General features: G+C 42.2%; 1 protein-coding gene across 2 annotated transcripts in view; it reads left to right on the top strand.

Annotated features, from left to right (window-relative positions):
• The first annotated feature begins 275 nt into the window (after nucleotides 1–275).
• Nucleotides 276–25272, top strand: part of ZFYVE16 (zinc finger FYVE-type containing 16) — a 54921-nt gene continuing 29924 nt past the window's right edge. For both annotated transcript variants that reach the window (XM_054031599.1, XM_054031598.1), the window contains exons 1-3: nucleotides 276–378; nucleotides 15326–15434; nucleotides 15645–17884. In XM_054031599.1, the coding sequence (XP_053887574.1) occupies nucleotides 15365–15434; nucleotides 15645–17884 (2310 nt within the window). In that variant the 5' untranslated portion in view covers nucleotides 276–378; nucleotides 15326–15364. The remainder of the gene's footprint in view (nucleotides 379–15325; nucleotides 15435–15644; nucleotides 17885–25272) is intronic.

Genomic DNA, 25272 nt, shown 5'->3' with positions numbered 1-25272 from the left:
GACCTGAAGGATAATTTTGCTCATTGATTCCAGCCGTTCAGCTTCCCGGCTCTGCAGCGCCTCCTGGGCCCTGGGGGTGGGGTGGGGCTAGATCTCTGGACGCCGCCTTGCACCATGCAGCAGGAGGCTCTCGAGAAACTCACCCCCGGCAGCCAAGACGCCCCACAAGAGGGAAGTGGATGATTCTGCGCAGGCGCAGAAAGGAATTTCCAAGGAATGGCCGCAGCCTCTGTCGGGCCAAGGAGAACTAGGCTCTGCGCATGCGCGGAGGAACCTGAGCGAGTCCCGTGAAAACGCAAACAAGCGGCGAAGCGGTGGTGGCTGTCGCTCTGTGCGGGGCCGCCGTCCCGGAGCCAGTGGGGGAGAGGCGCCTATGAGGTGAGCGAGGTGGCCCCGGAGGGGGCACGGTTTAGGCTCCTAGGGGGGACACACGAGGCGGGATCCGGCCCCTTGCCCTGAGGCGCGGCGAAGAAGCCCATCACGGAGTCGCGCCGCGTCCGTGGGGCCGGGCAGCCTCTTCGGGGCGGCGGGGTCAGTGCCCTCTCCCCCCCAGCAGAGTGAGGAGACGGGAGTTCGGCCCCCCTTCCGCTCGGGATGAGGAGGGTATTGCGGGGGCAGGGTTAGTTCCTGGCGTGAGCGGGGTATGGGGGAGGGTGGTTTATTTCCCCCCTCTCCCGTGATGAGGGGTCCCTGGAATCTGGTGGTGGAGGATTTGGGGTTGAGGCTCTTCGCAAACCACTGTGCTTCTATTGTTGGACTTTCAAAAGGCTCTGGAAAGCTGTCCCAGTTGGTGAGCGCCCCTGGGATTCATTGTCCCTCTCTGGTGTGTGTTAAACAGCCGCTTTCCATTCCCAAGCCCTCCCACCCTGCCCCACAGCTCTTCCTTCCTCCTTTGTGGAGACTCTTGAATGTTCCCAGTACAGGGAGACCCCTGAGTGCTGTGGGATCACAGTATAATGTTTCCTGCTCTTTCTTCTTTCTGTCCCCTCTGAGTCTCAGCTGGCTTCTTTTTCATACCGTATTTAGAAACTAACTTTCTGTCGAGTGGGGGTGTAAAGTGAGTGATCTCTGAACATATTTAACTTCTTTGGCTGTTCCCATTTCAAACTGAAAGCCTTTTGCAGAGCATGAATAGTTTCTTCTAGTCTCTGCCACCGTATTTCTTATAGTTTAGTAACAAAGACTTATGAGTAGTCCTGGAAATCATTATCTGTATAGCTTGCTAGATGTGCAAGGTATTTTATGAATTGGAAGGAGAAATTTTAGAAATGTAGAAAGAAACTTTCGACCATAAGGAATTTACTATCTAATCTAGGCAGATATGATGTAAATGATTACAACCTTTGAAAATCTGTGGGTGGGGTGGAGTAAAATGGGTTGACAAACCTAACACCATCCTTAAATATTGACAACTGGTACTTTGTTTGCAAATTGTTATTGTGGAGACCAGCTATTTTTTTTAGACATCTTTAACTTGGATTGAAGCAATTTGCACTCCACAGGCACTGTATAATAGGTGATTACTCTCAAGAAGTCAGGTTATTGAATTGTGCCAACTGCCATACCATAAAAAGCAGAAAATTCTTTTCAGTTGCTTTATTGGAGAAGTATAAACTGATGTTTTGCTTTATTTTGATTGATTTGCTCAAAATAGACTACTGCAGAGGTAGGCAATCTATGGCACGCATGCCCAACGTAGCATGCGAGCTGATCTTCAGTGGCACTCACACTACCCGGGTCCTGGCCACCGGTCCGGGGGGCTCTGCATTTTAATTTAATTTTAAATGAGGCTCCTTAAACATTTTAAAAACCTTATTTACTTTACATACAACAATAGTTTAGTTATATATTATAGACTTATAGAAAGAGACTTTCTAAAAACGTTAGTGTATTATCGGCACGCAAAACCTTAAATTAGAGTGAATAAATGAAGACTTGCCACTTCTGAAAGGTTGCTGACCCCTGGACTAGTGAGTACAATTGACCAACAACTGAATGATTTAATTAACAATGTATATGTAAAGCAGCCTTAGCTTGTGGAGCACTTGAGTGGCACAGGTATTTTTTTAGTCTATAAAAATCATGCTATCTTAAAATTAAGGCTATGTTTTAGTCATGGGTATTTTTAGTAAAAGTCTAGGACAAAAATTCACAGCCCGTGACCTGTCCATGACTTGTACTATATACCCCTAACTAAAACTTGGGTGGGGGGGCCGCAGGTGCTCTGGGGGGCAGTCTGGGGGCACTGTATGTGCTAGATGTGCGGCCTGGGACCCCTGGGGGGGGGCAGCGGTGCATGGCCGGGGATTCCTGCTGGTACTGAGGGGGGAGGGCTGGCAGGGTCCCTACCTGGCTTTGTGTGTCCCTGCAGCTCTTAAGGCGGGGGAAGGCTAGGGAGGCTCCGGGCGCTGCCCTCAACACAAGGTCTGGCTCCGCCTTTCCCATTGGCCAGGAATCGCACGCAGCCAATGGGAGCTACGGGGGTGGTGCCTGCAAGCAGGGACAGCAGGCGCAGGGCACCCTGACTCCTCTGCCTAGGTCAGGAGCTGTAAGGACATGCTGGTCACTCCCTCCCCCAGGAAAGTGCTGCCCCACACCCCCAGCCCTGAACCCCCTCCTTTACCCGAATTGCTGCTGCTGAGTGTTTGGGCAGTTCCTGAGCCAGCTGCACTGACCGTTGCAAAAGTCAGAGGTTACGGAAAGTCATGGAATCCATGACTTTTGTGGCAGACACACAACCTTACTTAACATACACATATCTTAATTCCTGAAGCTGATTCTTAATAGTGTATTATTTTAGAAGAATGAATATTGCAGTTAAAGGTTCCCAACAGTGTCTAAATTTGCCTAAGTATTAGCTTCCAGGGTTGGATCATTTAGAAGTTTTCTAATAGAAAATTGTTATACATGATAGTCGGTAGTCCTATTTTATCACAAAAGACAGGAATCAGCAACAGCAGAAGAAACATTTAGCTATTAGATTGAGGAAAAGTTGTTGGTCATCTTTCAGAATTGTTGAAATAATGGTACATCTATGACTTGTTTTCTAAAGGTGAGTTATGAAAGCTGATGCAGATGGGAATATTGGAGCAATAGACACAGTCAGTAAGAGACTTAATTGTTCTGTTAGGAAAATGCATTCTTCAATTATTGAACTGGCTGTTGATGGCCCAGCTGTTCTGCTGGGGTCCTGGAACAATGATAACAAAAACAAGTGATCTGCCTTGGATGGTTGACTTCTTTCCACTGCGTTGCTCACTTCATACAATTTTCCGTACTGTATATTCAAAAGACTGTTTCAGAAATTATTTGGTGTTGGGGTGGGTGAGAATAGAAAAGTGGCCAGGCTGCAGCTGTGCTGCTGTAGGATAGACAGTCACTGCAGGGATGGAATGGGTTTTTCTGTCACTGTAGTAAATCCACCCACTTGAGCAATGGTAGCTAGGCTGATGGAAATTCTTCCATCAATTTAGTGGTATTTGCACTGGAAATTAGGTCAGCTTAACAGCATCATTTAGGAGTGTGAATATTTCACACCTCTGAGTGGCATAACTAGGTTAACTTAAGTTTTAGGTGTAAACCAGGCCTCAGGCATTATATTCCTGGGGTCATTTCTCTTACCATATAACAAGTGCTAAGAGGCCAAAGATGTCAGGTTATTTTATCTCAGGAACTATAATATTTTGTATAATTTGAGTTAAATCTTTGTCAGTGGAATTTGTACACTCTAGTTTAAGTATGAAGCAACATTACTTCCAAGCAAGGCCATATTCCTACAGTTAATAGTGCTCATATGTCTTGCTTTCTGTATGTTTGAAAACTCTTCCACAACGTGTACCTCTTTTTCTTAACTTCCTGACCCAACTATTAACTTTGCAGAGGAAGTAAGCACCAAACCTGTGGGTATAGGTAATACCTTGTACTGCTCAACAAGGAGTGCTGTAGCCAGTGGTTAATAACACATTCTGAAGATTTTGTAGTAGTAATCAGACAGTAGTGAATTAGACCACCTCTTGTGAGATAAATAGCAATATTGATGAACTCCAAAGGTAGCTGACAAACAGAACTTTGTGCACCTCCATGCTTGAAGTCCTGTAAGTCCTCCTGAAGTGTGGGAATACTGGAGAACAGGTGATCATTAGGGACTTGTAGGGACTCTTTGGGGTAGGAGAAAAACAGCCCAACCCTGATACCATTCTTGGCATCTTATTTTTATTGCACCATAAAAATTAGTGAAGAAAGGTTAAAAAGGATCTGGTCTAAACACAGAGTTGGACTGGTTTAACGATATGATGTTGCACAGATTTAGAAAACTATCTTATTGTAAAATTATTGTTGAGACAGAGCACAATTACCTCTTCCCTCCGTGCCTTGTCTCCTCTAGGATTTTTATATCCAGATAGCTATCTCGATGTTAAAATCACACTTTTTGCAGTGAAGACATAGTGTTTGTATATGGACACTCTTGCATCTGTTTAAACCTGGCTTACAACTGAGTTAGCATACTGTTTTAAATAATGTAGTTCTTGATCCTGCAGTTGGATCAGCAGGGTAGGCCCTTGTTTCAGTAGGGTTTTATATTTTCACAAGCCAGTGGAGTCTGCAAAGATCTGTCTCTGGATTAGGGCCATAGTGCCCCTCCCCACCCAGGTCTTCATAAACATTAGCTACTATTAAACACTAAAATATTATTTTGGTCTCTAGATCAAGTGGATAGATATTTTTGTAATTTTGACCTATGACTAGTCTATAAGTTTTTACAAAACTCAAAATGAAGGTGGGTCTTTGCCCCCGCAAACTTTTTTTTTTTTTTTTTTTTTTAAACAAAGGGATGGACTAGGAAGCCCATAAGAGAGGCTACGTTCTGAAAACTGAAATGTTATCTATGTGCCTGTCTTCTATAAAATATAAAATCAGTAATTAGAATTTAAAGTTGCTGTTTAAAGCTATTTTTCAAGTGTTCTCATATACCATATACTTCAGATGAATGCAACCCTGTGTACAGAGTATGAGTTCCTCACATTTCAGCTTGAACTGGGTAAAATGCCTGCTAATATTTCTTTATATAATCTTTCTGTTTGTGGAATGTGAAGTGCTGTAGCAGGAGTTTCTTGAGACATGGCTTTGGCATGTGATATGACTGATCAGATTCACACTGTTCCTCTTGTTTTCTATCCACTTAAGCTTTTTGCTTAACAAGCTTTTTTGGTATTCATTTTGGTTGGGGAAACAAGGGTATTTGACGAGCATATTTAGTATATTCTAAGATGTCATTAAAGGTCATACTTTTTCCAGAGGCCTTTTTTTAAAGATGTAACTTATTTGAATTCTGTAGTTTTATACATGCTATGCTACACGTACTGGCTTACGCTATATAGGTGTATTACTAGTACATGTAATTACACTATATATCATATGTACTTGCTGATATTGCAATTAAGTTTTTTGTATGATGATTATTTTCTACTACTATTTAAGTGTATAGCGGATGTTCAGTGCAAGTACTCCATAAATTAAGGCACAAAAGAATGAAAAAATGGCTTGGAAAAGGAAGCTAGCCCTAAAATGTTGGGGTAAGTTTAAAACAATGAGAATGTGAGTTTAAGGTTTTATGGTGGGTTTGTTTCCAAGTAGACCAAATGTGTACGTAGAAAAGTGGAATGCACTTTTAGTTTTTTACATTAGCAAACACCCTTATCTCCCATATGTACCATAGGGGTGCTGTTACATTAATTTAGATAGAATAAATAGGCCCAAGGAATGAAAGATGTTGGCATAAACCAATCACTGCCCAACATTAAACAGTTTTAAACAGGGTTCAGGGTTTGGTATAGAGAGACCTCAGCCTGCTTAGTACCATGGTGCAAACACCGTTAAAAATCCTTGTAACCATTTATTAAAGATATAGAAAAGAAGGAAAAGCAGTTAAAGGATTTGAAATGTAAGGTATGAAGGCTTGCTTTTAACAACCCCCCTTCTTACCTTTTCCTTTAACTGAAGAGTTTTTAGAAGGAAAAATTCCCTAGTTTGACTGTCTTTTAGATCAGTGGTTCTCAAAGCCAGTCTGCTGCTTGTTCAGGGAAAGCCCCTGCCGGGCTGGGTCGGTTTGTTTACCTGCTGCATCCGCAGGTTCGGCTGATTGCGGCTCCCACTGGCCGCGGTTCACCACTTCAGGCCAATGAGAGCTGCGGGAAGTGGCGTGGGCCGAGGGATGTGCTGGCCGCCGCTTCCTGCAGCCCCCATTGTCCTGGAGCCGTGATCGGCCAAACCTGCAGACCGGCAGGTAAACAAACCAGCCTGCCAGGGGCTTTCCCTGAACAAGTGGCGGATCGGCTTTGAGAACCACTGTTTTAGATGGTAGTATATATGGTAAAAACTGTCTCTTTGAGGAAAAGATAAGTTAGTTGAAATAACTGGAGCTGTTGTTGTTGCTGTTAAGTTTGATCTCATTTCCTTTAAGACAAAACACAACAAACACATACATGAGGACAGGAAAGACCAGCAGAAGTAGAAAATACAGCTTCGGTCTCTGGTGTTGACTTTCACTTGCAACATCACTACTGGAAAAAAAAACAGGCAATGCTGGTATGAGTTTAGGGCAGTGCTTTTAGTTGCCTCTTTCTGGTCACAGCATTATTGCAAAATATACAGTCTTGGCCAGCTAATACAGACTCTTTGTAAACAGAAGGAAAAAGGAGAAGGTTAGTAAATTGGGAAGGAGAAGAAAACACAAAGGGGTGGGGAGTTTGACAATGTCTCACATCCCAGGTGGTGATTGGGATTCAGCCAGAGCCAGCAGAGATAGGGATGTCATCTGGATCCCTCTCTGGCCTGATCCGGTGAAGACATCTCTCAGTAGGATAACAAAGGCCCCAGAGATGATGGGGATGGCAGCCTGATCGTGAAGCTCACTTCAGTAGCCAGTTTTTCTCCCCAGAGTTTCAGAGTAGCAGGCATGTTAGTCTGTATCTGCAAAAAGAACAGGTGCCACAAGTACTCCTGTTCTTTCTCCCCAGAATCTTTCTCTAAGGATTCCAAAAGGGGAGTGATGGGTGGAATAGCTCATCTTCTCATTATTTTGTCCACCAGTTAGGCTTAATTTCTGACACACCCATTTTGATTCACTGATTTCTGATTCCAAGCTGCTTTTGTTTACCAGACATGATCTTAACACAAGTTCTTGAGTTGTTACAGTAGGCCTTTTTTTCTTGGATTCATTCAGTGTTTGTCACCCTTCCATACATTTTCCCTTTAACTTTTGTTCTTGACATTTTATAAACTTTTGCTCACTGCTTACAGCTACGCTCAGTATTAGGGTAAATTTGTAGGCTCAATTATAACAGTGCTCAACCTGCAAAATGAATGGATTGATAACTGGAAGAAATACCTTTTTGGTAAATATTTCCTTGGAACATTCATGATCAGCTTTTTTTTTTTTTTAAAAAGGAGTTGACTGACACCCAAGGATAAATAACTGGAAAGTCCTTGTGAGTCAGTAGGATAGACGTAGGCCATACAGTCTTTAACTGTGTAAAACATCTTTTACTCCTGGGGGAATTCTGCACCAAAAAATTTAAAAAAATTCTGCGCACAATATTTAAAAATTCTGCATATTTTATTTGTCAAAACACAATATAATCATGCTAGTTTCAATTATTTTGGTAATTTATTTAAAAATACCTGTAAGCAAATATGTCTTTAACAATGCAGATAACAAGAAAGATCCAGGAAATGTTTTTGGACTCATTACTAGGCATATTAATACAGAACTTTGAGTAATAATTCATGTAAACTACAATACAGAAACATAGTGGACCATTCAAAGTGAAGTGGCCTGTTAACACTCCTGTAGTCACATGACTAAAAAGGGGGTTAGTGGGTTACAAATCTGATTGTGCCAGAACTGACAGATGCAAAACCTGCATTCATATCTCCACTGTTACAATGATCAGCACCTTGCATGACACATCTTTTAAGATCTGTGCCAACATGTGGTGTACCTCATCCATCCAATGCACTAAATGCCCCAGTAATGACTGTGTGGATGAAACCAGATGATCAGTACGCTCTCGAAAGAACTCTCACAGGAAATGATTAAAATAACAAAACAAAACAAAACACCAGATCATCTGTGGGTAAACACTTTTCACAGAGCGATTGATGACGCTATCTGATCTCTCAGTCCTCATCCTTAAAGGAAAACTGTACAACACTTTGAAAAGATGAGGCTGGGAGCTTAAATTTATAATTTTGCGAGACACTAATTCCAACAATCTGTAACCCACTAACCCTCCTTTTTGTCCTTTGACTGCAGTGGTGTTAATGGGCCACTTCACCTTGAATGGTCCCTTAGAACAGGGGTTGGCAACCTTTCAGAAGTAGTGTGCCAAGTCTTCATTTATTCACTTTAATTTAAGGTTTGAGTACCAGTAATACATTTCAACGTTTTTAGAAGATCTCCTTCTATAAGTCTATAATATATAACTAAACTATTGTTGTATGTAAAGTAAATAAGGTTTTTAAAATGTTTAAGAAGCTTCATTTAAAATTAAATTAAAATGCAGAGCCCTCCGGACCGGTGGCCAGGACCCAGGCAGTGTGACTGCCACTGAAAATCAGCTCGCATGCCGCCTTCGGCATGCGTGCCGCAGGTTGCCTACCCCTGCCTTACAATATGTGTTAACTACTTATGCTAAACTATCTGTTCAACCTTGTATTTATCTGTGACAACTGAGTACCGTACCCAGACCTGAAAAAGAGCTCTGTGTAGCTCGAAAGCTTCTCTCTTCTCTCAAGAGAGGTTGGTCCAATAAAAGATATTACCTCACCCACCTTGTCCCCCTTAAAATTTGTAAGACTGCCATCTGTAGCTACAACTGCCAACCTTCCAGTTCATAAATATTTAACCCCCCCTCGCCCGAGTTTCTCTCTTGAGGTGGTGGCACATGCTCAGTGACAGATAACTGAGAGTGTGTATATACTGCTATAAAAGACCTGTGACTGGCTTGAGTAAACTGACTCAGGCTTGTGCGGGGGGCGAGAGGGGGGAGAGAGCCTGTGGGGCTATAAAGTTGCTGTGTAGATGTTCAGGCTTGAGCTGGAGCCAGGCTCTGAATCTCTGCAAGAGGGGACAGTCTTAGAGCCTGGGCTTCAGTGCAAGCCTGAATGGTTGTATTACAATTGTATAGTCCCCAAGCCCTGGTGTTGTGGTTTTTTTTTTATTGCACTATAGACATACCCTGAGTGTTGCTTGAACTCCTACAATCCAATGTGCAATCCCTATTGTATGAAACTTTTTGCTTTGAAAAGTGGCATCATGCTAATCTTCAAGCAACCTACTGTGAAAGCACTACCTTTTGAACAGGTATCAAATGTCATAGAGCAGAATGGTGCTATATGTTCTCTCAGACTTTTGAATATAGACTCTTGAAGGACCAGAAGAAAAGAGATTTTTCATAACCTTCAAATAGTATACAAGTTTTTTTTTTTTTTAAAGAAACATCTCTAGTTATTGAAATAATTTACAGGCATAAATATGGTACCTTAATAAAAATAAAATGTGACTGAAAAAAACCCCTCTAGGGCATCTTTATCCTCTAATTGCTGAATACACAATTGTAAAATAATGGTTGTATGTCAGTATTGGAATCCAGATTCTAAGTGTATGCTAACATGAAACCGTAAGCATTCATAAAGAACCTAAAACATCAGACGTTCTTTTTACCCTGAAATTGAACACCCTGTCTATCCATCTGTGTTCACGTGCTCCCCCATTCATTCATTTTGGTAAATAAAATGTAAGGATCTCGCTCTTGAGAAGCAGGTTTCATTTTTTTCAAAATACTTTTTGTCTCCTTTGAACAGTCAGGAGGAGCCTTTACCATCTTTGTCCTAAACAAAAAGTCCTCTTGTGCCTAGGTGCCCTGTTCACTATGAACTTAAAAAAAAAAACTGAAGATTTTTTTTAGGAGAATAAAAATACAAATAATTCATACACAGCGTCTTGTGGTTGCTTACCACAAACAATCAGGCAATTGTTATGGGTGCTATAAAAGTAAAATTCTTTTGTCATGAAATATTGCTGCCACTAAATACATCACTAGGAAATGCCACAAACTGACATAGCAGTAGTATATGATCATTTAGTCACCTCTGGGATGGAAATGTGCCATCTATTTGATGCTGACAGCACTACATATATTTTTTAGGAGGGGAAAGGAGGGCGGGGGGGAAATCTGATTCAAAAGGTAGGGAGAATTTACGTAGTCAGAATGTAGTTATTTTAGTTAGAATTTGGGCACTGGAGTTAATGCTCCCTCTCTTCTGAAGATTTCATGGGATTGATCAGAGGTAGTGAGGGGCTCAGACTTATTTCTCATCTTAAAAACATCTCCAGCCATATAGCTCTGCCTCTTACCCCTGCATCTCTTACCCCTGCATCGTCTTGCCCAGTGTCATGCTAGGAGTTGAGTACTGGCTTAAAGGAAAGAGCACCCAGTACTGAATTGCCAGCACAACTTTCTGCAACAGGAAGGACTGTCATCTATGAAGTGACCACGATACTTCCCAAAAACTAGGGTGCTTGTAGAAGCAGCTACTGAAAAAGGTTGTGGGGAAATTAGGAGAGAATTTTGTTTGACCTAAAGATAAAACTGGGAGACGGGCAGCCTAAACAGCTGGGGCTGGCCCTGGTGAATTTCTGTTCTTATAGATTTCAGGGTAGCAGCCGTGTTAGTCTGTATCCTCAAAAAGAACAGGAGTACTTGTGGCACCTTAGTCTGTTAGTCTGTAAGGTGCCACAAGTACTCCTGTTCTTTCTGTTCTTATAGCATACTTGAGCCATCCCTTAAAATAAATAAATTTAAAACTTGGTTGGTTATTGCCTCACTTTGCCATTCACCCTTTCTGTTAAGTAAAAATTTACTTTATCTCCATTCTATGTTCTTGTCCTTTAACTCTAAATTTTCCTTTCTTCTGTTGTCTATTTTTCTCTTTTCAGTCTATTTTCTCCCCTTGATGTCCTTTTCTTGTCTGACATCTTCTGTGTTGTGCGCTCGTCTTCCTTCCCCCCAAGTTTCTAGTCTCTTACCTCACCCTCTTCTATTCCTTTCTTATCTTGTATTCTCAATTCCCGATTTCTCTATTACTATCCCCAGTTTCATCTTGGGTCTCCCCCCGGCCCCAACTTTCATCCACTTCTTCCCCAGTCACAAACCACACATGCTGTTCTATTGCATGCTCCTTCATTCTTTCTCTCTACAGTGTTCTTTTCATAATCAAGCAAGTACACAAACAGAGGCAGAATCCACCTCGCATGCAGGCTCTTCACAACTTCAGTACAAGTGGGACTTGTTATACAAGCTTCCCCAACTAAAAAAAGCCACATGCATACCTACCGCAAATCTCCCCTCCCAAACTCAGGCAGCCTTTTGTCCTCCCAGATGCTTTCTGCCTCTTTCAACCCCTTCTGGTGGAGGCTAGGAGTGATCCAAAGCTGTAATGCATTCAGCCCCCTGAGGGAGGGGTATGTTATGTTGTGTTCAGCAGCAGTCTTCCACAACCAATTACGGATAAATATTTGTTTCTAATCTGGTAGTGTCAAGGAGCATCAATAAAGGTCAGGTCCTTGTTATGCCTGGTGCTGTTCAAATACAAAGGAGGACAGTCCCTGCCCCAGAGAGGTTTATGCTCTAAGAAAAAAATGTGGATTGACGTTCATTGGGCTCAGTGTGAGATTGACAAAGATTTGTCTGAGAAATCCTTTAATCTTTTCACTCTGCCTCAGTACCCCTTAATTTTTTTTAATCAGTAAAATGTATATATCCTATTAATCTTTCTTCAGGAGGTGAGCAGCCATTAATGAAAAACCTCTTATGTTATTTCCTTTTTATTCTATGTATATATTGGGCTGAGCTGTAAACAGTTCAGTTATAAGATTTTAATTATTTTTCCTAAATATCTTTTTGTCACAGAAACACAAATTCAAGCTCTAATAAAAGATAAAACAGTTGCTTAAAGCTATCTAGTCCTGTCTTGCCTTTTAAAATACTCTAAACATAGAATTTTTTAAAAATGTTGAACATCAGGAGCTGTGTAATTAGATACTTTGCTTACTGTATTTTTAACATATATAATAAAAGATGTTCAAGTAGTCAGTTACAGTAAGTGGGTAACTTAGTTATAGGGCTGTAATTCCACTGACAGTTTTCCAGAACCTAATCCTGGAGACTGAAGCATGAGTGGCTAATATATTGACTAGAGCCCCAGAAGAAAATTAAGATAATTCAGATAATTTGTCTTGTCTTTCTCCAACAGCTTCCCCATTCTGCAGCTTGAATATAATTACTTTACTCATAATTCATAGGTGACATATGTCTGAATTACAAGGTTTTTGTATGTGGGTTGCAGATTTCGGTGCTGCATAATGTAATGACACTCTAAACTCTGATATTGAAATTCAATGTTCATAAAGCTCTTCAGTAATTTTTATTAGTGTGCATATAAAAGTAAATTTTTAGGTAGTGTTTTAAGGCAGTATTAATATTTTATTTTTGAAGGTTTAATAGTATAGAAACATAAGAATTGCCATACTGGATCAGACCAGAGTTCTGGTCCAGTATCCTGTTTCATAGTGGCCCGTATGAGGTGTTTCAGAGTAAGGTACAAGAAAGCCCACAGTGGACAACTACAGAATAACCTGTCTTTGGGAGAAGTTTGTGCCTAACCCCCATCAGTTAGTGGTGAGCTTATGCCTGTAGGTCTGATCATTTATATCCCTTCTCATAAGAGGAAAAAATTGTTTGTGACAAGACTAAAAGCAAGTGTACAGGTTCTCACTCCTAATACAATTTCTAAACATGAAGTGGTAGCTTCTAAAATAAATGTTTACACTACAGTTTTCTTTTTATGTAATGTTTCTAAAAATCTTATTTGTGCAAAGTGATCTAGTTAAATAATTTATCATGCAAAGGAATAAGTTAATGGTTACTATTGAAGACTGACTTGGGGATAGAAGAAGGCCCTGTGTCCACCTAGGCCCATCTGTCTAGTATTGGTAACATCATTTTTCCCTCAATTCTTGTAACTTTCTTTATGCATAGAATAACTAAAGCAGGCAGAACATAAAATAATATTTACTTAAAGTAGTTTTGTCTTGGACTACATTTCTCAATATATTAATAGAAATAAGCTTTGTGCCCCAAATCATTAGGCTAAATGACATCAAATGGGTAACAGCTGAAAGTTGTTGCCATCTGAAGACTCTTTATTGCCTACATGAAATGAGTTTGTGGGCTCAGTCAAGTTCTCACTTGCCAGGAGACCACATATCAAATGTGGTGGTTATTTTGTAACTGGTTGTCTTTTTTTTTTTGCAGTGTTAGGTGCAGAGGCAGATGATTGACTGAATGGGCAAGGAAAGGAGACAAGGAATGGGGTTAAAACAATTTGGGACGCTTGCACTACTGCTGTCTATGCTATGCCTGTTTTATAGGCAAATAAAGGGTTTAGTTGACAAGTCACACAGCCCACTAAAGACTGCATGTCAGTTAGAGTGAGTAATACATGGCTGCGAGTATAGTAACCCAAAGGAGACACTATGTATTCAAAAAGTTTCTTAGCTATTGTACTCAAACATAATTGAGTTGTTGATTCTTGCCTTGCGCATACACTTCAGTACATTCTGCAAATGTGTATACATCTAAATAGCAGTTGCATTTCATTTTCCTCCTCCTTCTAATACAAACTTCCATTTAATTATAAAATCTTTGCTGATAAAGTTGGTAGATAACACTAAGATTAGTAGAATACTAAACAACAAAAGGGGCATTTTTCTGTTACAAAGTGATGTGAATAGTCTGGTTAAATGATCACAATGTGTTTTTTAATACAGGTAAATGCAAGTAATATATCTGGGAACATAGAATGCTGGCTATACCTCTGTCTTGGAAAGCAGTGACTCATAGAAGGACTTAGGGATGATTGTAGATCACTCTCAGCATGAGCACTCAGTGCAATGCTGCAGCAAAAAAGGGCCAATGTGATCTCTGGATGTATAAAAAGGGAATATCAAGTAGAAATAAGGAAGTGGTCATGCTTCTGTACACAACATAGGTAAGACTGCTACTAGAAAACTGTGTACTGTTCTGGTGTCCACACTTCCAGAAAATGATATGGAAATAGTGGAAAGAGGAGGGCTACAAAAATAATCCCAGGACTGGTAAACAAGCCTTGCAACCCAGAACTGAAGGAGCTCAGTTTGAGAGGTAACATGATCACTGTGCACAGGTATATACCCGTGGAAAAGATATCTGATAGTAAGGGGATTTTCAGTCTTGCAAACAAAGGCATAACAAGATCCAGTGGCTGAATGTTGAAGTTGGACAACTTCATCCTTGAAATAAGATGCAACTTCCTGGCTCTGAGGGTAATTAAGCATTGGAACACTGTATCGGGGGAGATAGTGGATTCACCCTCACTTGGGATCATTAAAATTACATTAGAAATCTTTTTCTAAAAAATATACTTTAATCTAGTTCTGGGAGGAATTCTGTGTTCTGTAGGTGGTCAGGAGTCAGGCTTTGCAGTCTGTGACTCCCCCTGTTCATTCCTTCCCTTAATGTGCCATAGAACAAGAAGCTCTGCATTGCCCTGTGCATACTCATAATACTTGCAGCCTGCACTAAGACATTGACTGTAATCAAATCTCATGCTTCAGAGTTTCAGCTGATTGCTTTCAGGGATCAAGAAGGAATTTTCCTATCCAATACACAATTTGCCAGTTGTATTCTGTCCACCACCCCCATCCCTCTCCTTAGGGCATTGGTGGCACCTCAAGTTTCTCCTGTCCTCTGCCTGTGGCGCACCTCAGGTTAGCTTCCTGAGGACTGAAATGGTTTGATCTGAAGTTTTTGGGTTCAATATATGGGTTAATGGGTGAAATTTAATGGTCTGAGATACACAGGAGGTCAGACTAGATGATCAAGTGGTGTCTGTTCTTTGTGGTTCATTCCTACCCTAAACTCTTTGAAACTATGAAATTGTGACAGTACAGCAAATGCCTTCAAATGATTCAGTTTTGGCAAGGCCATTTAAATCCCTGTAAAAAGAAGAACAGGAGTACTTGTGGCACCTTAGAGACTAACAAATTTATTTATTTCTGTCTTCATGAGGATTCTTGAGAACATATTGAACATAAAGGATTTTACAATGCAGTGTTTATAATCTTGGATTCTGTATATGGGGAGAAGGGAAGGAGCTATTCTAAAATTTGCAAGTTTGCCACTCAATCCTTTGAATAAATAAAACAGCACATTCTTCTTTGTAGGTACAAGAGGACTCAAGTTTCACTAGAGCCATAACTAGAATGGACAGTTACTTTAAAGCAGCAGTCTGTGACTTGGACAAAGTACTTGATGAATTTGAGCAAAATACAGGTTAGATGGATCTTTGTGCTACTTTTTATTGTTGTTTGTTGTTTGGGGAAAACAAACTTAAATGGTTAAGACCAAGAGGAAGTGAAAAAAATTTGGTCTGTTCTTCTTAAGTGGTGTTTTTTGTTTGAAGAAAGCTTTTGCGAGGTGGGAGTGCCGTGTGAAGAACCAGTTTTATAAACTTTGCTTTTGATCCTTTTTGTTTTTAAATAGATGAACTTGACTGCTACAGAACAGCTGCAAACCAGTGTGATTCAATACAGCATTCAGTCTCTTCAGAATTGGATTACTTACAACCTGTATTCCTGGTACCAAAAGTGCAAGAATATGTTAGCAGTTGTAGTATGTCAGAAGAATTCTCTCTAGCCAGTCAGGCTACAACAAATACAGCAAAGTTTGAACTGAATTCCTCAGCACAAAATGAGAAAAATGTTACTGGACTCGATCTTCTGTCTACTGTGGATGGTGGTGCCTCAAATGAAATTCAGCCTTTGAGCCTGGGGAGGTGTAGTATACCTGTATGTGATCTCATCAGTGACACAGGTAATTTGATCCATTCAACGAGTAGTAATGAAGATATTCAGAAGCTGCAGCCAGATGACTTCCAATGCAATGAGAACTCTTTGGTTGGGTTTGATTTATCTTTAGTACCAGCTACAGTTTGTAGTTTGTCAGTAGCTTTCGGTGGTGTTTCAGACACAGAACAACAGAATGGTGGGGACACAACGCTACAAGATGAAGGACATGTTGCAAAAAAAGAGTTGAGCCAGTTGGATTTTAAAACACACAATCGTGGTAAAGCAAAGCTCTCAGATTCATGTGATAATCAAATTAGGACAGAAACTTTAAAGGATAATCAGGTATTCGATCAGCTGGAACAAATTACAGGCCTTAACTCTACATCTGCCTTTTTAACATCACAGACCCCAAATGCACTCCGTTCCAAAGATGACACAACCCTTGAAAAGCTGCGTTGTGAATCATTAAAAGATGCAAGTCTGTGCTGTGTGATAAGTCAAGAGTCACCTGAAGAGAGTGTTAATGAAAATGTAGATTCAAAAGATGCAGGTAATGGGGAATCCTTGCCTTCTGATCTGCCAAAGAGTTCTGAATTACACAAAAGCAGTTTAAAATTATTTGGAAAATGTGTTCTACCAGATTCTTCATCTCAAATAGAGGATAGGGTAGTATTAGATAAGATGAAGAGTGCAGAAGAAAATTTGTGCAGTCCAGAACTTAATACCAATGAAATATTGCACAGTGTTTCAACTTCACATGTAACTGATGAAGATATCCAAACCTCATTGTCATGTCTTCCACTTGCTGTATCCATATGTGGTTCATTAGTTGTAACAGAAGACAAAAGTGGCCACATACCTCAAAATGAAAAAGCAGATGTCATCAGTGATACTGTGACTATGCATGCAGGAAAATCTAAGCATGGATTCTCCAATATGGAATCCTCTGGAAAGAGGGAACCTTCTGAACAGGAAGGATATCTAAACCAAATCAACCAGTGCTTTGTAGAAGAAGCTATAACTATAGCTGGAAAGAAGAGGGAATCTGACAACAAAATTAATAAAGGTGATTCTCCCCAAATCCATGCTGCTGGCTCTGTTGGAGAATCTAAAATTGAACTGTGCAGTGATGGTATTCAGCCAGTTGACAGTCATGATCAAAGTGTTACTTGTCCAGTTTTAGCTGACTTAACTATTGAGGAAGACTTAATTAAAAGTGATTCACTGATTAGTGATGCTGAGCTTGATGCCTTCTTATCTGGACAGTGTCTTCAGCCCAATAATTCAAAGCCCTTTGAAGAAGGTATGGATGATCTGCTGGAGTCTGATGGAAATCAAGCAAACCTGGATTTCAAAAAGGTCAATGATTCACAAACAAAAGCAAAACTGGAGGAGATTGGAGAGATTTCCAGTATTAAAAGTACTTGTAGAATAGCTGATATTGAATATAAATTGGAGTCTCCCCCAGAAAAAAGTACATATCCTATTCAACAAGAGGCCTCTAACCATATAACTGAGACTCCTATTGAAGTACCTGTCCCTACTCTTAGCCATCAGAACGTAAATACTGGAGGTGCTAGACCTAAACAGTTGCTTAATCTTCCTCAAAGAACTGCAATTGAGAGAGAGCTCAGCAAGCCAAATATGCCTACGACTGAATTCCAGGAAGTGAATTCCATACCCCCAAAGGCCCCTCTCTCAGAAACCAAAACTAGTACTGACATAAGCTCCAAATGTAATCAGTCTGATACAGAAAACTCCTTGGAAGCAGGCGGAAGTTGTGTGCCTGCAAGCATAGAACCTGTTAAAACACCTCTAGTTCTGGGACTAAAACAGCCACCCTGGGTCCCCGATTCAGAGGCACCCAACTGCATGAACTGCCAAGTCAAGTTCACATTTACAAAAAGAAGACACCACTGTCGTGCATGTGGGAAAGTAAGTTATGAAAAATGCTTGGCATTAAATTGCTTTTGCCCATGTATTGTGTTACAGCAGGGGTTTTCAACCTGTGGTCCATGGACCCTTGGGGGTCTGCAAACTGTCTTAAGATTTCCAAAGGGGTCTGCATCTCCATTCAAAATTTTTAGGGGTCCTCAAATGAAAAATATGATGCCATAACACAATGGTTTTCAATCTAATAAAACCACTCTGACTTAGTTTTTCCTTCCTTTGCCTGATATTTAGTGCTACTTTTTTAGGCTCTATCAACTTTTCATTAGGAAACTTTTGAATTAAATTAACTATATATTTTTATAGTTACAGATGACTCAGTGATTGTCAAATACTAAGTATTAAGCAAAGATATAAGATTTTACTGTGAAAATACAGTTGGGAAAAATCTCGCCCTATGACCTATTATTGAGCAACTTAAGCTGATTCCTAAGGAGTTTTTTCTTTGGATATCCAAAGTGTTTCTTCTACCTTCTAAATGATGGAATAATAAATCTTAGTATTTCAAATCTTAATGAAATCTGAGGAAGTACAGGGAATGTGGGGAAGACAACTCATAATTACTCTTGATTGTGATAATCTGTAAAGTGGTCGGTATAATGAATAAGATTTGCTATTTTCAGTTGCTATTTATTTTCCACTGTATGTCAATGATGTGCTATGGAACTAATATTACACACAGTCACTAAGTTAAAAGAATATTAAGACTGCAAAGTCAAGCACTGCAAAGTTAAGCAATGCTAGAATTAAGAATATTATCATAACACGTAGGAGCCGTAGTCTTGAATGAGGATCCCACTGTGCTAAGGGCTGTATAAACACAGAACAAAAGATCCCTGCCCCAAAGAGCTTAGTCTAAGCCTCTACAGCATTAATTTGAGCTTTAGGGCATATACATTACAATAGTCTTAGATTTTAATTATATGATCACATACTATTTTTTACTAAGGACCCCTGCCTCATTCAGTGCAGAAGATGAATAGTGCTTAATGAGCAGCAAGCTGCTATTTAATATTTTATATTATCCTGATTCAGTGTGTGGCCCCATACCTTATTTACTGCACATCATTTAGAGCCTGCTCCGAATACATAATTCATTTCCTCATTTTCTGTGGCACTCCATCACAATCTGAGTGCTTCACAAATAATAATACATTTTATTTTCACCTCACTCCTGTAAGGTGACAGTATTATCCCTGTTTTACATACAGGAAGCTCTGGTACAGAGATTAAGGTCAACAGTGTACACTAATTTTGGGTGCCCAATTTGAGATGCCTAGGGCCTGATTTTTTTCAAAGCACGTAACATATTTTTACCATTTCACATGTTCAAAGCACATCTCCCATAGATTCTAGTTCGAGCTGAGTGTTTAGCACTTCTGCATATCATTTCACAGATGGTCACTAACTAAGCACATGGGGTAAATTTGATTTAAACAAGTTGTCCAGAATCACATGGGAACTCTGTGGCAGAGGCAGAGAGAGAATCCGGTTCTCCAGAGGATCATTCAACTGTCTTAACCTACTGTCCCCAGCCTTATTCACTACACGCCTTCTAAATTCTGCAGCAAATAAGGCAGTGGTATTATACACATTTCCTTCATTACGCAATCCTGTTTCAGCCTCCGAGCAGTTCTAACTTGTGCTGTGACTGAGGCAGGAGTCCTTTTTAGAAATAAATAAATGAATGTGATTATGTAATGGCAATTGTATCATAATGCATACTCCTAGGGAGACCATGAGTTTATGGGCAATATTAATTTTGACATTGCCTAACTTTTGAGTACTTGACTTTACAAACTTAATTTTTTCACATCTTTTTATCTATAATTTTGTTGGTAGCTTTTTTAAAAGGAAATCTGAAAAAAAAAAAAGAAAAAAGTTATTTCATAGATTTATATTGATACCACAGGGTGAGTAACAGGGTTGGACCCTTTAGATTCACAGCACAGACATCTGCCACTTGGGCTCATGGTAACTGCTCACTGACAGCAGTAGGTTGTCATCTGGTATGTGAACCAGACACTAAAAGAGGATGAACACTCATTTTGGTGGTAGGTTTTACAGCTGTTTTGCTGATGACAGAAATAAGTTGAGATTTGGGAATGTTGGTTCCATTTGAAGTTCTGGAGAACTGTGTTTTCTAGTGGTCACAGATCCTCCTGCCCCTGTTCTTTTCCCCAAGCCTGACCCATTCTGTGTCTGTCCCTTCCATCCCACTCATGTCTCAGTAGTTCTCTCTCCCCCGTCCCCAATACCTCATACCATTCTCCTTGCCTAGCTAGTTTGTCTTTTTTCCTTAGTGCTCTCCCATCAGAGTCACATCTCAGTCTTCTTGCCCAGCCAATCCCAGTCTTTCTCCTTCCCCAGAGCTAGTTATATGAATCTACTCCCATCCGTGCTTGTCTCTTGTCTCTTCTGCGTTGAAGTCAGCTGTTTCTTCATCCATATTTCCTGAGAGCACAGGAGAAATGGTCTTCCTGCTCTTAGTTTTGGTGCCTGTTGCTACATTACCTGTAGTTGATGTTCCAGGCTAAAGTTCTGCCTAGCTCTTGGAGCGTGGGCTAGAGCATGTCCAGTACAGATGGCATTTTCAGAAAACTTAGCTTCCAAACTCTTAACAAGTCTCTACTGAGTATGTGAAAACTGAGACCCTGAGGTGCTCCTGTATATTCTCAGATGTGGGATATATAGTCCCTGGTGTTGAGCTGCAAAAGCACCTTGAAAAGCCATATCCGTTGGCCCCTTCTGTGGTATATAAGATCTTGTGTGAGAGTGACATCATAGCCCTTTTTATAAGGGTATAGACTCCCCCACAATGTACGCAGTTGCTTCACTGTTACTGTAGAAAATTAATGGAACCTGCTTCTATCCAGTCAAGCTAGGTCTTAGTCTAATATACCAATTTCTTGTAATTAAGAGTGGCGTAGAAAAACTCAGGGTACATAGCCTGACTTATCCCCGGAGCCTTCAGAGCCTTTATGGCCCAGAGCCTTGTAAGAGCTATAAGAAGTGATGTAGGAAGCACCCACCTTGGTGCCCACTTCTGACACCATTGCCCTTGCCCCAATGGCATACCTTTCCTCCAGCACCGATACCTCTGTCTTGGCACAGTAAGTGCATGCAAATGCCTGTTGGGGTTAAAGGAAGGAGACAAAGAATCTCATTACAAGAGGGTAAAAGCAGAAGAGAACAAGTGCTATTCTTTGTATTTCCTGACATATGAAGGCCTTGGAAACTCTCATATGGCACAGCTGTAATCTCTTTAAGTTCCTCTGGAGCCAGTGTATTGTCCTCAACTAACTTGGACCCCTCATTGATCTGGATGCTGGTAACCCCTTCAATCTCTGTAGACCTGAGTGGGAGTCCACCATCGAGACTACTAGACCCTCTCCCCACTGCCTATCATGTACTTTTCTGCGGCCTGTCTCTGTTCCTGTACCAAATTCTCTGGTCTCAATCTGGAACCATCTCAGAGACTTCCAACCCTTTTGGAAATGAACCTTTAAGGTCCCCTGTCTTGACCTTGTTACTCTGCACATTTGCCCTTGCCTCAGATCCAGAAACCATGGAAGCATCTCATGCAGGGCCCTCTTGAATTCTATATGTAGGGCCACATGAAGGACTTTGGCAACATGACCAACTCTGGTACTGACCTGTGCGCTGGCACCTATACCTCTTGTGGCACCGTTCCTCCTTTGGCATTGATCCTCTCACAGCTGCCTATTCACCTGGCACTGATTCACCCTTCCTTGCTGACACCAATATTAACCCTGGATCCCTCACAACTGCAGGAGGAGCTGCCTATATCTGAGGAATTGGATGAGACACCTTTGGTGGAACATATAGATTGGTGCTTCATCCATTTCCCCTCCTGATAAATGGACAGTTTCAGGAACTCTCGGGGAGGTAGGCAAATGCTCTCAAGTTGCAAACAGTTTCACCACAGACATCTGATCCCCTGTTTGACATATTGCAGATGCAGAGCAGGGAGAAGCTTGCTCTGCCTATCAGCTCTGGCCTTCTCAGTCCAGCCAAGGATATCTGGTTCTCTCCTTTCTTATCTCCACCTGTATAAAACAGAAGACAGGATGTGTCTCAGACTAGCTGAAGGACATACATTTTTACTACAACACTTTTTTCATAATTCAAGACTCCCTGACAGATCCCAGGGAAAAACTGGTACAAACCAAGCAGTTCTGTAGACTAGTGGGCTTGATTCCTCATCGACCTATGCCATGACCTTTGCTCATCTGAACATGGGTAGTAGGTTATTACACACTAAATGTACAGATGAAATTGACCATCCCTTCTCCAATGCTCCAACAGTTTAATTGTGTGGAAAACAGATAAAATCTTCAGGGGAGACCCTTGGCTTTTCATTTTCCTGCCATCACAATCACCTTGGATGCTGCCAATCTGGGCTGGGTTGTGTATCAAAATACATGATCTAAGGAACACCTGGAGTCCAGACACCATATCAGAGTAATAGAGCTCAGTGTAGTGTAATGGGCTATTAAAGCCTTTTGTCCATTCCTGCAGCTGTGTGTAGTACAGGTGCTTGACAACACATGGTCATGTGTTAAATCAACAAGCAGGGAGGAGTACATTCTCAGCTCCTATCTGCAGAGGCAAGAAAACCGTAAATGTAGCATATCCAGAACCAAATCTGCCTGTAGTAGTTCTTGCTGGGAAAGTGAATGTGAAGGCAGACTTGCTCAGCAAGAGGATTCAGGATCAACCATCCACACAAGAAGCCCTTGAAACCAGTGGTGGCTATTGCAGTATTTTGTGAATGGGGTCACTTAATAATAGATCTCTCTGAGTTGGGACAGAGCACCAAAGTGTACTACACAGGAGCACACAGACAAAAGCTCTTTCTCAGGCCTTGTCTACACTACGAGAGTAGTTCGATTTTACTTAAATCGAATTTTTGGAATCGATATTGCAAAGTCGAACGTGTGTGTCCACACTAAGGACAGTAATTCGACTTTGTGAGTCCACACTAACGGGGAAAGCGTCGACATTGGAAGCTGTGCACTGTGGGCAGCTATCCCACAGTTCCCGGAGTCCCCGCTGCCCATTGGAATTCTGGGTGGAGCCGCAAATGCCTTCTGGGTAAAAAAAATGTGTCCAGGGTGCTTTTGGGTAACTGTCGTCATCCGTCCATCACTCCCGCCCTCCCTCCCTGAAAGCGCCGGCGGGAAATCAGTTCGCGCACTTTTCTAGTCAGTGACAGCGCGGACGCCACAGCACTGCGAGCATGGAGCACACTGCGACCATCGCTGCAGTTGTGGCCGCTCTCAACGCCTCGCAGCTTATCATACACCTTTCCCTGAGGCAGATGCAGATAAGTCAGGCGAGGAGGCTACGTCACCGCGGTGATGGCCTGAAGTCTGAGAGTAGCACAGACCTCTCAGAAAGCAGGGGACCCAGCGCCGAGGACATCACGGTCGCAATGGGTCATGTTGATGCCGTGGAATGGCGATTCTGGGCACGGGAAACAAGCACTGAGTGGTGGGACCGCATAGTGCTGCAGGTCTGGGAGGAATCCCAGTGGCTGCGAAACTTTCGCATGCGGAAGGGAACTTTCCTGGAACTTTGTGAGTTGCTGTCCCCTGCCCTGAAGCGCAATGACACCCGGGTAGCCCTGACTGTCCAGAAGCGAGTGGCCATAGCCCTCTGGAAGCTTGCAACGCCAGACAGCTACCGGTCAGTCGCGAACCAGTTTGGGGTGGGCAAATCTACTGTGGGGGTTGTTGTGATGCAAGTAGCCAAGGCAATCGTTGATGTACTGCTGCCAAAGGTAGTGACCCTGGGAAACGTGGAGGCGATCATAGATGGCTTCGCAGCGATGGGATTCCCAAACTGCGGTGGGGCCATAGATGGAACTCACATCCCTATCCTGGCACCGGACCACCAGGCCAGCCAGTACATTAACAGAAAGGGCTACTTTTCCATGGTGCTGCAAGCACTGGTGGACCACAGGGGACGTTTTACAAACATCTACGTCGGATGGCCGGGCAAGGTTCATGACGCTCGTGTTTTCAGGAACTCTGGTCTGTTTAGACGGCTGCAGCAAGGTATTTACTTCCCGGACCACAAAATAACTGTTGGGGATGTGGAGATGCCTATAGTCATCCTCGGGGACCCAGCCTACCCGCTAATGCCCTGGCTCATGAAGCCCTATACTGGCGCCCTGGACAGTGAAAAAGAACTCTTCAACTACCGGCTGAGCAAGTGCAGAATGGTGGTGGAGTGTGCTTTTGGCCGTCTCAAGGGGAGATGGAGAAGCTTGCTGACTCGCTGTGATCTCAGCGAAACCAATATCCCCATTGTTATAGCAGCTTGCTGTGTGCTCCACAATCTCTGTGAGAGCAAGGGGGAGACCTTTATGGCGGGGTGGGAGGTTGAGGAAAATAGCCTGGCTTCTGATTACGCACAGCCAGACAGCCGGGCGATTAGAAGAGACCAGCGGGACGCGCTGTGCATCCGGGAGGCTTTGAAAGCTAGGTTCCTGAGTGAGCAGGGTAACCTGTGACTGTAAAGTTTGTGTACAGAGAAGCCGAACCTGCCCCCGTTTCTTTACCCAGTTAATGTTGACTATCCTCTCCAGTTACATACCCCCTTCTCCCCCCCTTCCAACACACGTTTCGAAATAAAATCAGTTCTACTTTGTTAATGAACACCGTTTTCTTTACTACTGTTTTCGCGGGAATTTTTTAAAACTGGGACGCGGATTGTGGTGCGGAGCGGGTGTAGTGTAGTGACGCAAAGAAAGCTTCTAAACTCAAGGATTGACAGGCTCCGCTGTGGTGGGCTGGTTCTTTCAACGGAGCCTGTCACCCCTCCTGATCGGGACTGTGTGTATGGGGGGGCTATGTGACTTTGTGGCAGGGGGAGGACGGTTACAGATCTCCTGCTGTGTGGCTCTGTGATCCTGCATAAGGACCGCCGCTTAAGATCTGTAACTGCCCTCCCCCGCCACAAAGTCACAGAGCAACCCACCCCCCACTACAGAACATGAAAACCACCTCCCAGACTGACCAGGGCAACTAGTCACTGCACTGTGTATGTGCCCTGCTGCTGTACCTGCCCCCGCCTATGTACCCTGCCAAAGGTGACTGTCCTGTCCAATTACCATCCCCCTTTCCCCCCCTCCTCCAAAAGAACATGATGGAAACATTAGTTAACAGAAATCTATTTTTTATTATCAACTACACATGGAACTGGGAGGTGAAACTTGGACGGGGGCTTGTGTCAGGCGGGAAGGAAAGAACTTGTCAAATTTTGGGGAATGAGAGCCTTCTGCTACTAGAGCTCTCTGCAGGGGTGGAGTGAGAGTTTGCGTGGACTCTGCCGCCTCTCCTTCT

Source organism: Malaclemys terrapin, chromosome 6 (assembly GCF_027887155.1).
Source record: "Malaclemys terrapin pileata isolate rMalTer1 chromosome 6, rMalTer1.hap1, whole genome shotgun sequence".
NCBI classification, from domain to species: Eukaryota; Metazoa; Chordata; order Testudines; family Emydidae; genus Malaclemys; species Malaclemys terrapin.
The sequence above is the reverse complement of the archived record's forward strand: the minus strand, read 5'-3'. Positions and strand labels throughout refer to the sequence as shown.